Genomic DNA, 15,806 nt, shown 5'->3' on the forward strand with positions numbered 1-15,806 from the left:
CGTTAGTAATTTTCACCAGTGCTGTCTCTGTGCTATGATGAGCTCTAAATCCTGACTGAAAATCCTCAAATAAACTATTGCTCTGTAGAAAGTCACACAGCTGTTTAGCAACTGCTTTCTCCAGAACCTTAGAGAGAAATGGAAGGTTAGATATAGGTCTATAGTTGGCTAAAACATCCGGATCAAGTTTGGGCTTTTTCAGAAGAGGTTTAATTACAGCTACTTTAAAGTACTGTGGTACATAGCCTGTTGATAAAGATAGATTGATCATATCTAGTATAGAAGTGCTGACTAAGGGTAAAACTTCTTTAAGCAGCCTAGTCGGGATGGGGTCTAAGAGGCAGGTTGATGGTTTAGATGAAGAAATTATTGAAGTTAGTTGGTAAAGATTGAGGGAAGCAAAACAGTCTAAACATATTTCTGGTTCTACAGCTGTTTCTAAGGTTCCTGAGTTAAGAGATTAGTCGGTGCCAATTGAGGGCAGGTCTTGGTGAATTTTGTCTCTATTCGAATCAGGACTGGTACTTTGTGTAACCTAATAAATGAAGTAAAATAAACTAGAATACAGACTGAAGTGATCATAAATACACATTGCTCTAACTAACATTTAGACTTATCACCTTCAGACTACTGTTTTCTATCAGCAATAATCTAGTTTCCTGAAACATTGTCATGCAGTCATGTTGAACTTGAACCTGCCCATACCTCTGAGAGTCTAGCACTGCTGTCAATCAAACTGTCACGGGTCAGCTACGTTTTATGTCTTTGATTATGTTTTATGAACATCCTCATGTGTAAGATAAGAACATTTCAGACGGCGCCCTCAATGGTAATACTAAAAAATAGAGAATCAGAATAAATCCTTGCATAAAGTTACATAAAAACACACAGAACTTTACATGGGTGCTTTAAAGGGCAACACAAGAATAGACATTTTTACTTTGGTCTAATTTGTCCGGGTAATCTGGGTTTTGCAGAAACATTAGTATCAATGTTCTGCCTACCCAAACCTGACAAATTTTATTAAACAGATGGTTATAAACCCTGATCAAAAACTGGTTAACTAAAACAGAACTTTATTCCCCACAGGCTAAAGACATTTTCTTCTTCTTCTTCTTCTTCTTCTTCTGATTTTTTTTTCATCCGAAGGACCTAAGGACAGTCAGCCTAGTCCAAAATAGACCTGAGGATAATTAGACCCTATCCAAAACATGTTGGGATTTTTGAACGCCCAATTCTGCCAAGCACAGGAAACAAACAAAACACAGTTCCAGCTGGGTTGTCTCAACAAACAAAGAGCATGCCGGTTCAAAAACACATATAGTTATAAGCCATCTGTGTTCTTTGGTACTTCCTTGTGCTAGCACCTGTCGGAGTGGTAAATGCTTGATGACATTTGATGCATGCACCAACACATTCTTTTCAGTTCCGTTTAAAACAGGTTTCTTACAGGAACTGTGTCTGGCACCTCCCAAATTCCACGTGAGAGATAAAAAGTGTTCTCACATCCCTGAAGAGCTTTATTACCTGCACCATTCATGATGCAGAAGCATCGTCTGCTGTGCAGCCTCCTCTTGGCCCTGGTAATGCTGAGCGGCATCCCGGCTCATGTGGGAGCTCGTGACCCTACTGAGTGCATTTGTGGGGCCCAAGCTCCCGGGGACGTTGTGATAGGTATAATGTTGCCATGTCATCAAAAAGTGCAGGCTCTTCGTGAACGGATTAGACCTGACAGCTTCCACTGCTCAGAGTGAGTATGAGAACAGATATATTTACTACATGTATGTTTCAGGAAGTGCATCTTTCATTTTAAGTAAGTGAGTTGTAGTGTTATTTTATTCTTGTGTGCCTCCACATTTGGTAGAGCTGGTTTGGTATGGAAGGGGGTATTATTATGAAGTATGATAGCACTATCAAGATATGTCTGAATGTCAGACCAGATTCTGGCAGTGTTTAATAAACGGATGGTGCGTACCATTCTTCAAGGTATGATAAGACCAAATGAAAGGGATTTTGGCCATATATGACACTGCTACATGTGTTTCCAAGTAGGAATTGTAAAGAGTTTGGACTGATTCAAATGGTTTTCCTCCACCAGATTCTAAATTTTAATGAAATTTTTATGTATCTATATTTATCTGTATCTTTTCGGCTACACATTACAGGGGCATAGCTACACAGTAAAGGTACAGTACGTAGATTATTCTTAGTATATTTGAGCCAACGTTCATTCTACTTAGAAGCATGAAGAGAAAGTGCCACTCTACACAGTCAAAATTTGTTTCTCTGAGTCAAGTGAAATAGCTATGAGTTTGGTGCAGTGCACTAGGAGTGGGGGAAAATACATATATGTATATGTCTAACTAACTGGCATATATTTTTCACAAGTTTCATCATTTGTTTTGCGAGGGGGTAGCTTCAATAAAATCTGGCTTTTATCTACATCTTTTCAGTCAATGCTATGATCTCTTCTTGACTTTATTTATTTTTGCCTGTGAGAGCACTTGGGTACATTATCAGTTTGTTTGTTTTTTTTAATTTAAAGAGGTCATATTATGCGTTGTAGCTTTTTCCCTCTCCTTTATTGAGTTACATCTCTTTTTTGTGCATGTAATAGGTTTGCAAAGTGAAAAAGTCCAAAGTCCAGCCCAAAGGGAGTTCCCATCTCCCACAGAAAACTCTCTCGCTCTGAACTTCCTGAAAACAGCTCGTTTGCAGTCCAGCCGCTTCACTTTTGATCACTGTGATGTCACAACAAAATGTGCGTCATAATGCTCGCCAAGCGGCTAGTCCAACACACCCTCAAAAACATTGATGGAAATAAACTCTGAGCTGCAGCACACAACTCTCCTCTCCTTTCCAAACACTAGCTGCCCTCCAGGCAGTCGATGGACAGAAAGTTGTTCCTGTGATGTAGAGACAGAGCTCAGTTAAAACTTTATGGATGAAAGATGCTTTTGTTACAGATTAATAACTCACCACTCTGAAACTCTTGCTCCAGTCCATGTTGCAAAGCTGCTAAGGGGAACATGTACAGATGAACTGAAGCCGTGTTTACCGGCTTCTCACGACCCGCCTTCTGATTGGCTAGTAGTCCTTAACAAGGAACTGCGCATGTGCAACTCCCAACAAAGTTCATGTCGAGGCAAGATGTATCACTTGCAGTGGGAAACAGCTAAAACGAAGCCTTCACACAGGGTGGAAAGAGGAGCTGCAACAATGTGCAGTATGACATAACCATGGTGTTTTTTGAAAATTAAACCATGTAAACCTGTTCTGGTACAACCCCTAAATAGGATTTTGAACTTGAAAATGAACATAGATCAGATGAGTCATTCCACAATAAACAAAACTGAACATCTTACATTACGAATACAGATTACTTCGCTTCATAAAACCCACAGTCCATGTTACACCAGCAGCATGTCTGATATATGACAATAGTCACAGGATATTGCACCTGTGACTTCATGGGCTTTTAAAATATAATGTAACTTCTATGAACTGAAACACCTCTAACCAAAATGTCTTTAAAGATTTACATGTATAAAAATGTGTGAATAGCTTGCTGTTTTTTTGTTTGTTTGCCATTTTCAGTTTTGATCTGGCATCCTTTTTGAAATCCTTGTCTGCAATCCACGAAATTGAGGAGATAAATAGAGCTGGCTTCCTCCCGGGAGTGCGTCTTGGATATTTGATGTGTGACACATGCTCATATGCAAGCAAAGCTTTGCAGAATGTGGGGCATATGCTCGCAGTCAACAGTTCTCTCGAAATGCAGTGCGACTATACTGACTTCAGGCCCAGAGTCAAGATTATTTTAGGAGCATTGTACTCGGAGGTGTCCATCGCTGTGGCCAGACTGCTGAATGTGTACATGGTTCCTCTAGTGAGTCACAAATACTTTCTGATCAGCAAATAGAGTCTAGACATAGAGGGTGTTTCATGCCCTGGTTGATAGACTTAATTGTGGGAATTTACAAACCCCATTTCCAGTAACGTTGGGATATTTTTCCAAAATGCAATAAAAACCCAAATCTCTCATTTGTTAATTCACATGTACCTTTATTTAAATGACTTAAGTACAAAGAAAATATTTTCAATAGTTTTACCACAAATGTAATTTTATTTTCTATGTTTAAACAAAGTTAGAATTTTATGCCTGCAACACACAACAAAATTTGGAAAAATACCATTGTGTCACATCACCTTTCCTTTTTAACACTTTCTAATCTCTTGGAAAGTGAAGACACTGATTGTGCCAGTTTTGCAGTTGGAATTATTGTCCATTCTTGCTTGATACAAAATTTCCACTGCTCAAAACTCTGTGGTCCCCGTTGTCTGATTCTCTTCTACATGTTGCGCAATAATTTTCAATAGGAGACAGATCTGGACGAGCAGCAGGCCAGTCAAGCACAAATATTCTGCGTCTACGAAGCCACATTGTTGTAGCCTGTGCAGAATGAGACATGCCGTTGTCCTGGTGTAATAAGCATGGGTGTCCCAGGAAGAGACATCACCTTGATGGCAACATATGTCTCTCTAAAATTCCTATATATGCCTCGAGATAATGGTACCTTCACACACATGTAACTCACTGAGGCTGTGGGCACTGATGCACCCCCATACCATCCCAGATGTTGGCTTTTGCACCTTTTGTTGATGACAATCTGGACGGGCTTTTCCATCTTTGGCACGTTTCCCCCCGAAAACAAGTTGAAATGTGGGCCCAGAGAACTCGGCGGCGTTTCTGCATACAATTGAACTGACTTCCGCCTTGCGTAGTACAGTTTCAGGCTGCTTTTCTGGATGCGGCAGCAGACCATGTTAAATAAACGGTTTTCCAAAGTACATCCAAGACCATGTTGCTATATTTGTCACAGAAGCATGACGGTTTCTTAGGCAGTGGGGGCTTGGTCACGCATATTCAAAAGTGGTTTCTGACCTTACCCTTTACACAATAAGATGTCTTATTTTGAAAGACCTAAATTCTTTGCATTCTTGTATTCAGAAATGTTCCCTTATATATAACTTTTTTATATTTTGACACTGGTCAGTATAACTATGATGAAAATCTTTCTCTTTGTACTTTTGAAAGTTAAATAAAGGTTCACGTGAATTAACAAATCACAGATTTTTGTTTTATCGCATTTTGGAAAAATAACTAACATAATAAATGAGGTTTGTAATAATGTATTAGTTGTGGAGGCTTTAATGTTTAACCTGCATTTGTTCAAGACACACTACAAGATATTGGAAAATATGTTTGGCTTCTTACAGGGAGTTGCAGGATCAATTTCATTTTCAAGTCTATACATTCAGTACAGGCCCAAGACATGTATCAGACATCATCCCAGATTAGCATAAACAGAATGGATGGAAGAGGAAAACAGTTAGCCTAGCTCCATCTAACTCCAAATCTGTCATATTTACACATGTAAATCTTCTTACTGTACAACAGCAAGCAAGCCCAACACATCAGCATCACCTTAGAAGTCCTGTACAGGTAATGTGTGATGTAGAATATGTATGCATATGTTGCATTTGAGGCTAGCTGTTTGCCCCTACTTCCAGTCAATCTGCTTGGATGTTAAACTGAACCCTGAGATTGGATTTTAGTGACTTTCTCATCTAACTCCCGGTAAGACCTCAAACAAGTAAATATTTTAATATTACTAATCCTACTAAGGTTTGAATGTATATCCCTTAATTTTGTTGTGAAATGGGTGAAATTTGCGGATTTGAAGGGACGTTTGGGTGCTATAGCAAATACTAGGACTGTATTTTCATAGTCTGTTATTCACAAATTATTATTAAAGCTGATTCATTTTTGGTGTGTTTCAAATTCTTCTGGTACATTTTTATCTCATTGTCAGCTGAGCAGCACCTCATCTTCACCAGAACTGAGTGATAAGCTTCGTTACCCAGTTTTTCTACGCACTGTTCCCAGCGATAAGCACCAGACCAAAGCAGTCGCCACACTGATGAATCACTATGGCTGGGACTGGGTCGGGGTGGTGTATGGGGATGACGAATATGGAAGAGCAGCTTTCCAGAGCTTCCTCATAGATGCTGAGACAAATAGTGTGTGCTTGGCCTATCAGGAGGTGTTGCCTAATTACCTTGATAATTCATACAGCGTGCAACGTATCCAGCAGGTCGCTGAGCAGATCCGCTCCTCCAGTGCCCAGGTGGTACTGCTTATCCTCAAGACACAGCTGGTCGAAGATCTCTTTAAGGAGATGATCAGGACCAACACATCAAGGACCTGGATTGCCAGTGATGGCTGGTCCAGGAGCTTGTCCCTTGCCAAAATGGATGGCATAAACAAGGTTGGGGACATCTTGGGCTTTAGCTTTGTTGCAGGCAAGGATATATCATTTGATACTTATCTCAAGAATCTTACTGCAACCCCAGGAGGATACAACAACTTCATTGAAGAATACAAGAACCTGAGATTCAACTGCACCCCAGAATGTTACTCCAGCAAGCCCCCTTCCTATTGTCCCTCAACTGAACTCCTGAAAATCAAATCTCCCAACGCATGCAAGTTCCAGGATCCCCAAGAACAAAATGATGACTACCTTGTGAGCGCTCTGGATACCAGTGAAGTCTTCTTAAGCAGAGTAGCCGTGTGGGCCGTAGCAAATGCTCTCAAAAAGCTACTAAACTGCAGCAGTTCCACATGCTTGGGAGAAATTAACTTCCCACCATATAAGGTAAGAATTTAAATGATCTTGACATTGAGAGAGCACAAATTCAAATTTGAAAGTTTACAGTACCCTCTTTATGTTAAGTAGGAATTAGAATGTACTGTGTGTTTCCTTCCCTTACTGTGTGTCCACACAGAAAGCGAAGCAAAATTTTTCTCATGCCAGGATTAGAGTCAATAAAAAACGTGGAGAGACTTGAATTTGCAACGGGTGACATGACAACGCAAATAAAGCAAACTCAACGAAAGAATTCACACGTATCGCAGAGCTTTGCAGAGTGTAGTGTGGGGAGAGCTAGTTGGGGTGGAGGGACTGAGCTGCTGTTAGCTGACAGAAAGCTGTTGAGCTTCTGGACGAATAAACACCAGAATTTAAATCATTGTTTTTTCAACTTTAGGATTAATAACTGGATTAACTGGAGCAGCGAGCCACTGAGTTTCCGACCTCCACTGTCGTTATTGTTGCCGTCTATGTGCATGGGCTCTATTTTTTTGGGATAAATTTCAGTTCTAATTTCCTTAACATTTCCGTTTCCCCTGCAGTCAGCAGTCAACATAGGCAAAATCACTCATAGTATATATGGACAATGTTTTGTGCTCCAACCATTATAGCTCGCTTGTTCACTATATGTTAGTAAAAGGTGTAATGTGAGTCAACACAAATAATTCAGCAGTCAAACTTGCGCTACTAACACAAGGCCTTCTATATAAACACACCATTAAAATTCTTTTAGTAGTTTTGAAAATTGTGACAAACTCCAAAGGGAGCAGTTTAACTGACATTCTGTTCTTTGCTTGGCAGCTTCTTGAGGAACTGAGGAAGGTGAAGTTCGACCTTGACAACCAGACTTTTTACTTTGACGAAAATGGTGATTTTGTAAATGGTTATGATCTAATCATATGGAAAAAGGATGAACTCTGCAGACGATTTGAAAGGATTGGGAAATACGATGTCCTGACGAAACAAATAGAACTCTATCAGGAAAATTTCACCTGGCTTTCAACAGCCAATACCACGGTAAGACAACACCATACGCACAGCATCCACTCACTTTAACAGTGTAGTCACTGTCCATGTGTCCTGGGGCACTATAGCACCAGAGTCAAGACAAAAGGTCAAGTGGTCACCGAAGACATTAAGGGCCTGAAACAGACAGTATTATAATTGGGCATATTTGTGTGGAGATGGTCCATGTATGCCTGCAAGAAGAGACTGTCCAGAAGCTTACAATGTTATCCCCATTTGTATGATTAATTATGCTAGGACTGCAAAGACTTGCACATTATTAACAATAACAATAAACATAATCATAATAATAAACATCTTCATTTATGGAGCACTTACATTCCAAAGTGCTTTACAGAGACACAAGATGAAATGAAATACCACAGTGAATAATAAAATACATGAAGGGCAAAATAAGAAATAATAACAAGCAAATAAAAAAACTGGCTCAGATAAACTCAGGATATGCTTTACGATGATTTACGATTTTAGAAAAGACACTGACTCAGACGGTCAAATTTCCTCTCGCGGGTCATTCCAGAGGACTCTGGACCCTGATAGCAAAAGCTCTGTCCCAGTTCATTTTTTAGCCTTGACTCAGGAAGAGACAGGAGACCCTTGGCTAAAGATCTTAAATGACTGGGATGTAAAGAGACTAAAAAGGTGTGATGTGATTGTACCTCTTGGTTCTGGTCTGTAGTCATTTCAACGTTTTTTTGATAAGAGAAGATGCTGTTGCAATAATCCAGGCAAGAGGAAATCAAAGCATGGACCACACATGCATCTGCATCTCTAGAATTTAAAATATATCTTCTTCTAGCAATATTTCTGAAATGATAAAAACACGACTGGACCAGCTTAGTGATACGTTCAAAACACGTCAGTCAAACAGGACACCAAGCAAAAGGCTTGATTCTGCATCAGCATTCATTAAGAGCTCATTAGTGACTCTGAGAAGGGCTGTCTCAGTGATACTGATGAAAACCAGATGATGGGCGACTTTTCATTTTCATTTACTGATTTGGCAGACACTTTTATCCAAAGCCACTTACATTTGAGGAGCAACATACAAGCATCAATACAGTAAGAGATCTACGACTGACAATACATAGCAGTAAGCATAGCCTACGCATAGGAGCCGTTATACATGTGATTGATTGACTAGTCACTCACACTATGAGCCAACTCCGAAATTGCCAGAGAATTTCAGAGTTGGCTCATAGCCAAGGCGCTTTACTATGAGTGACTAGTCAATCAATCATACACTCTGCATCAGACATAGGCTAAATAAACAGTTGAAACGAGGACAAAAATCATGTGGGCCTGTAGAAAACGTGACAGAAGACAAAGTTGTTGCTGAAAAGTTAAGGGGAGGAAAAAAGGTCACTGGAGGCAGGTGCAGCAAAGTACCTCAATATTAGGCTTCTTTTCTTACTTATAGCCTACTTGAAGACAGTACTGAGGACGCCAGCAGCAGGGGTGGGAAACATGGGTGGATAGAACAGTCCTGTTGGCCTCTAAGCACAACACACAGCTTCTTCTGAATGTAGGTTTACCTGCTTCGACAACGAGCTGCTCCCGTGTTGCTGTCACAATGATTGTCTGCCAAGTATTGGTTTGTGTTCTGTCTGGTTGTTATTTACTTGACCATGTTTAGTCTGCTTGTTCGCTGGAGGCAGGTGCAAGCAAAGTGCCTCAATATTAGGCTACAGACTTTTCTTTTGTGCTGCTGTTACTCAAAGCCTACTTGAAGACAGTTTTGGGGACGCCAGCAGCAGGAGTGGGTTTAAAACTGTAGCCTACATTTACTCTTTACTCAGTAATTTCTTTGGGCCAGTAATGTACTTTTTATTTCACTACAGTTTTCATTCATACCTTCATAACTTCACCAGTCTGTAATCTGCATTTTGCTTCATTAACTGAAATTAGCTGTCATCCAGGCTGTGCGCAGTTACGCGATCAGCTCTGGTCTCTGGCACTTCTCACAGCACAGAGCTGGGCAGATGCAAACATTTAGAAAATCAGGCAAATACCTTTTCAGTTTAAGGCTTTATTGTTCTACTAATACAACTGAAATCCAGCACACCATGGTACTGGTGGCCTGCTGGAAAGCACCTTGCGTCACTCTTTAACACCGACAAGTGACTACTTTCACTTTCCATTAATGGCGTGTTAAAAGCGTTGGGCTTTACGCTTGACGCACAGCTTCCTCTGAATGTAGGTTTACCTGCTTCAACAACGAGTTTCTCCCGTGTTGCTGTCACATGATTCTTTGCATTGTTAAGATTATATAGATGCTTTGGGAATAATCAGATTGTATGGGCTGCCTGTGTTATTTCAAAGTAAGTGGTTTGGTGGGCTACATGTCCATAATAACAGAGACAAGCAAACATAGTGGCTTGGCAGCAAACTGATATTTTAAAGTGATTTTATCAACACATTCATGGAGATTTAAAAAGGAAAATAATTGTTTTAAACAGAAAAGGCTAAATTACAGATGATCAACAAGCAAAGCAAACTGCAGTCCCTATAAATAACCTGTTGCACAGTAATATATATTTAAATATATAGTAGATAGAGTAATTGTACTTCTTCTTGAGTAAATTATGAGTACTCTACCTGCCACTGGGCAGCGGCACCAGTACTGGCTCTGATATGGTGAACATGTGACAGAAAGCAACAGGGCGACTCACCTTAGTGGATTTCTTTACTTTAGGAGAGTTAAAGAGAGTTTTCTAGTGTTATTATTTTAAAGGCTCATTTAGTTATGTACTCTACTTGCATACAATTCTCAAGAATACAGGAATAAAGGTCTCTAAAGACCCAGAGCACCAGGGACAAACTCCTGGGCCCTTTGTTTGCCCCTGTCTGTGACCATCCTTGGCCTTAAAAACCTGTTTTTTTACATTTAAAAAAAAAATGTCACGAGCATTCAACAGTATTTTAAGAGGAAGAGGACAGAGGTCACAGGAAGAGGAGTAGAAATAACTTAGGTGGACGAGCTTGTAAGTTGTATGGATAGCTAGTAGACATAGTAAATTCTAAAACTCTATGGCTAGCTACATTAACTAGCAGGTTATATGCAATAGCATGGTTTTTATGGTACTCTCCATCTCCATCTTCTGTCAGTGTAAATACCCTCTTTGAGCAATACTAACAAGTACAATATGTTTTCAAAAGTCATTAGAAATAAGCATTTAAGTTCTTTATTAAAAAAACAAAAATGGTAGTAAGAGCTATAAGCGTCTACCGCATCAATGGGGTAAAAGAAGTAAGAGTTAATGAATAGTGCAATCAGCACAAGAATTTTAAGGAAATAGAAGAAGAAGAGCACAGGAAGTGAATGTAATAGGTTATGAGGGAAAGTGTTCTTGGAAGAGATGAGTTCTCAAGAGCTTCTTAAAGTTAGAGAGGGATATCCCTGCTCTGATGGCGTGTGGTAGGACGAAGCTGGATGGTGTACTGAGAAAGGTAGGGTCTGATATTTCGTAGGTAGAGCTGATTTGTATGTTACTTTGAAACCTTTGTTTTCCACAGCAGCAAGAAGCAGCTTTATAAACATTTTTTGCAGGCCTGGGCTTCCATCAACCCCAGCTATCTTTAGGACTGGTTGGACACAAGCAGTTTAAATGTGGTCCGGGACACAACCAGTAGACAGAGAACTGTTCAAAAATGATAGCAAATGGGGTCCAGTACAATCCATGATTTCAAATATACCAGATCATAACTGCACCTTTCCAGTGCGTGATAAAAGACACAGGGCAGCTGTAGTTGAATGCTAACATGGTCTTTATTTTGTAGCATGTGATATGGCCATAAACTCCAGTATGTTTCCGCTTTTTCGAAAGACAAAGTTTAGTAGAACAAAGGCTTAAAGGTGGGGTATGTGAATTCCAGTGTCATGATATAGTATGAACAGCATCACAGCAAGTAATGTAACTTGACAGCTGTAACATGTAGCTACTTTGTGGGTTAGCTAACTGTTGTTACAGTTGATGCTGTGAAGCTAATATGCAGAGAGGATGAGACAGTCCCAGAGCAGCACAGCAGCTCCAGACAGCGACACTCACAACTCTCCTGCTGCTAGAGCTAACATCACAACAACATGTTTTGGTGAACCAGAAAGTAGGCTGAATGTCTGTGGGCAAGTCATTTAACGTTATTGACACACAAATCATGGCTGTCATAGGGTCGTGTGTCTCAGTCTGAGTCACTTTGTTTGTTTCCCATTTACAGAGCAATGTACCGACCCGACACACACACACACACACACACACACACAACAGACAGCGTGGAGATATTCACTGAATTTGACAAAAAGAAGTGTACTGGATTACTATCACATACCCGACCTTTAAATATCTACAGTCTATCTCTCTACAGACTGTTCAGTTCTAAGTTGTCATCTTGTTTATCTAAGTCCCCTCAGTCTAGATGCTCAGAGCACTGCAACCCTGGCTGGGTAAAGAAGATCTTGAACGTGTCCTGCTGTTACAACTGCACCCAATGTGTGGAGGGGACCTATTCAGATGCCCAGGGTATGCCTGATTGTCATGCTCATTTTATATTAAATTTAGCTTCAAAATGTAAACAAACATGACACATGGCATTTTAGACTAAGCATACATCGGAATAATGCTGTCCACATGAGGTCTCTTCTCAATGCACAGTATCTCACAAAAGTTAGTCCACCCCTCACATTTTGTAAATATTTGATTATATCTTTTCATGTGACAACACTGAAGAAATGACACTTGTGAAAAATGTAAAGTAGTGAGTGTACAGCTTGTATAACAGTGTAAATTTGCTGTCCCCTCAAAATAACACATCACACAGCCATTAATGTCTAAATCTTCTTATCGCCTAGGCCATCTTTATGTAGGGCAACAATTCTTTTTTTCAGTTTTTCTTTGCCATGAATTGCCATATTGAACTTCCAGTGACCAGTATGAGGGAGTGTGAGAGCGATAACACCAAATTTAACACACCTGCTCCCCATTCACACCTGAAACCTTGTAACAATAATGAGTCACATGACACCAGGGAGGGAAAATGGCTAATTGGGCCCAATTTGGACATTTTCACTTACGGGTTCACTTTTGTTGCCAGCGGTTTAGACATTAATGGCTGTGTGATGTGTTATTTTGAGGGGACAAAAAATGTACACTGTATCACAACAACATGTTTTGGTGAACTGAAGTAGTGAGCTATACACTCGGTACTTTTTATTGTAGCAAACTGTCATTTCGTCATTGAAAATGACTGCTGCAGACCTAAATAAACCAGAATGACCTTATCCTACTTAACCAGTACATCACCATTTTCAGATCTTCATAACTGCAAAGAGTGTCCCAATGGAACCTGGTCTCTCAAGGGTTGGAATCATTGCGAGCCAAGATTGGAGTCCTACCTGCGATGGAATGATCCTCATCCCATCACCATGATGGCAGCTGCAGCCTTTGGCATTCTGCTCTTGTTGGTTACCTTCATTATCTTTTTGGTGTACAGAGATTCCCCACCTATGAAAAGAGCGGAGGTGAGATTGTCCTGTGTGATGATGGCTGGTCTGGCAGTGAGCTTCGCAAGTGTGATATGCTTCATGGGCAAGCCCATTGTGCACCTCTGCCGGGCCCGCCAGGTAATGTACGGGATGGGCTTCACCCTGTGTGTGTCCTGCAATCTGGTAAAAGCCTATCGTACCTTCCTGGCTTTCCTTCCCTTTGGTCAAATGACAAACAGGCGACTACACGCACTGTACAAGCCACCTGTAATTGTCATCATCATAACTGCTGTCCAGGGACTCATCTGTCTTCTGTGGCTGATTTTTGACTCTCCTTACATTGATGACGCACCTCAATCTCCACAAAGCATGAAGAGAATAATCCAGTGTCGTGAAGGTGCCACATACATAGGTTTTGGCATTATGTTGAGCTACATAGCTCTGCTAGCATTGGTTGGCTTCCTCTTGGCCTTCAAAGGCAGGACAGTTCCTCAGGAGTTCAGTGAAACTGGCTACATCATTTTTAGCATGCTGATGTACTTGTTTGTGTGGGTGTGTTTTGTTCCAGTCTATATCACCAACAATGAAAACAGTACTCCTGTGCAGGCTTCAGCCATTCTAGTATCCAGCTATGGCATCATATTTTGTCATTTCTTACCCAAGTGTTACGAAGCACTACGGGGGTCAAAGACCGATACACTGGAGATGATTCTGAGGAGATGGCGAGCCTTCTCTAGTCCAAATCGTGAGTCAGACCCTGAGATAGATATAGATATCCCCAGAACGAACACACCCTCACAAATGATTATCAGGTCTTCCATGTCAAGTACGTTTACTAAATTAAAGAGATCAGGAGCACTGAGTGAGGACAGTCCTACTGATTTGTCCAATGAAAAGATTTGTGCGTATCCTCGGGCTAACGGGCTAGGAACAAAAGTGACACGGAGACGTAGGAGTATGTCCTTCTAAAACTGGTTTCCAGGAGCATTTGACGTGTACTGTACTGATATTTTATTATACCCTTATCCCCGTTAAAAGCCATCTTTTGTATTTTTATATTGTATTATTGTATTTTAAGTTCAAATGTGTTTATGCTGAAAACAGAGTTTTATTCTCCAACAAACAGAGGACTAAAGATGACTAATTTGTATTACATGCAACTACAAGTGGTATTACCGTAAAACTTCAACTTTGAAGCGCTCGTTAAGTCCGAATGTGTCCGTTCCTTGATTATTTATATTCCTTTAGTCTGTAAGGGTCCAACCATCAGTTATGAATCCATCAGTCATGTGAAGTCCATCGCTCTCTTTCTGCTAACTTCTCTCATCCTGCACCTTGTTGTTGTCGTAATGTTACTTCAAAATTGGGGCTAGATCAAATGAATGACATTATTTGATCATTTTTACATAAGTATTATTCTGTTAAAATAATAAATAAACTGTTTCATAGTAGTTTCAGTTTTGTGCAAAAAGAATTAAAGGCCTGTCCCATATGGACGCCTGTCCCAAATAAAGGCAGGGTCAATTCAGTGATTTTAGCAAATAAAAGCCCGGGCTATTATTCAAAGTTTTACTGTAAAACAAAAATGCTTTTTATTGACTTGTTATTGTGCGCCATTTTGTGTGCATTATAACTGCAGCTTAACTCAGCCTTCTTTGTTTCAAGGTGATGTGAAGATGCACAGAAGAAGGTAAAAACTGTTCACTGTGTGAATGGTCCACATCACACAATTAAAGACTAAGCGGGTCTTGCACTAAAACAATGCAAGGGGCTGTAATAGTGTTGGACTATTGCTTCAGGTACTAAAAGCTTAAAGATGGACTTGTCTTCATCTCCATCTTTAAACTTCATTTACATTCAGTATTTCTCACCAAAATACATCTTTGAGCTGAACATGATGATACGTTTACATCCTCTTAAAAGAAAAGCTGATTTAACTTAAATGTTTGAATCCTGTGCAGTTCTTGTATCCACCAATAAAACATTGTTTATGCTACTGAGCCAGTTCTACTGAATTGGGGATAACAATATGAAACACATACTTTAAATATGAAATCCAGCACTTCACTGAAGACACAAAGACAATACACATAATATAACATTACACACACAGTAACATTTGTTACTGTAAATCTAGCTGAGCCCCAGTTAAACAGTGAGTCCCTTTTACTGGCTGGGTGCGGCTACAGGTTTTGATATATACAGTATAATATTCAGTCTGGTTTAAGGCCTGTCCCACGTAGACAGAGAGGCTATTAATAAATATATGGTAATCACTACTCGTTGGAATTCTATCTAGTTATTTTATCACTGGAGTCACCGGTTTACTTGGAACAATAAATAAATAACATGATGAAAATCTTATGTATGATCATCAAACTCCACACCCTTCAAACTAAATAAGCGCTGCGTGACTCCACCCTGCCTGGAGGACAGGTACATCATCTTTGACTTGTATTTGCTAGCTGATACATTTAATCTCATACCACATTATTATTTATAATTTTAGATGTAATTACATAGGGTATATATATATTGTGCCTCTTTCAGTTACTTTCTTTCACTTTTAGAGTGGCCTATCTGACATT

The 15,806-nt window shown here is 40.0% G+C and overlaps 1 protein-coding gene across 1 annotated transcript; it reads left to right on the forward strand.

Annotated features, from left to right (window-relative positions):
• The first annotated feature begins 1,539 nt into the window (after positions 1-1,539).
• On the forward strand, positions 1,540-15,214 carry LOC119909578 (G-protein coupled receptor family C group 6 member A-like). The gene is made up of 6 exons (XM_038727843.1): positions 1,540-1,750; positions 3,598-3,889; positions 5,877-6,719; positions 7,515-7,730; positions 12,139-12,256; positions 13,046-15,214. The coding sequence occupies exons 1-6, from the start codon at positions 1,542-1,544 to the stop codon at positions 14,185-14,187; spliced, it is 2,820 nt and encodes a 939-aa protein (XP_038583771.1). The 5' UTR covers positions 1,540-1,541; the 3' UTR covers positions 14,188-15,214.
• Positions 15,215-15,806: the final 592 nt, after the last annotated feature.

Source organism: Micropterus salmoides, unplaced genomic scaffold, assembly GCF_014851395.1.
Source record: "Micropterus salmoides isolate LMB-PRFRI ecotype aquatic unplaced genomic scaffold, ASM1485139v1 Ms_hic_scaffold_18, whole genome shotgun sequence".
Classification (NCBI taxonomy): Eukaryota; Metazoa; Chordata; class Actinopteri; order Centrarchiformes; family Centrarchidae; genus Micropterus; species Micropterus salmoides.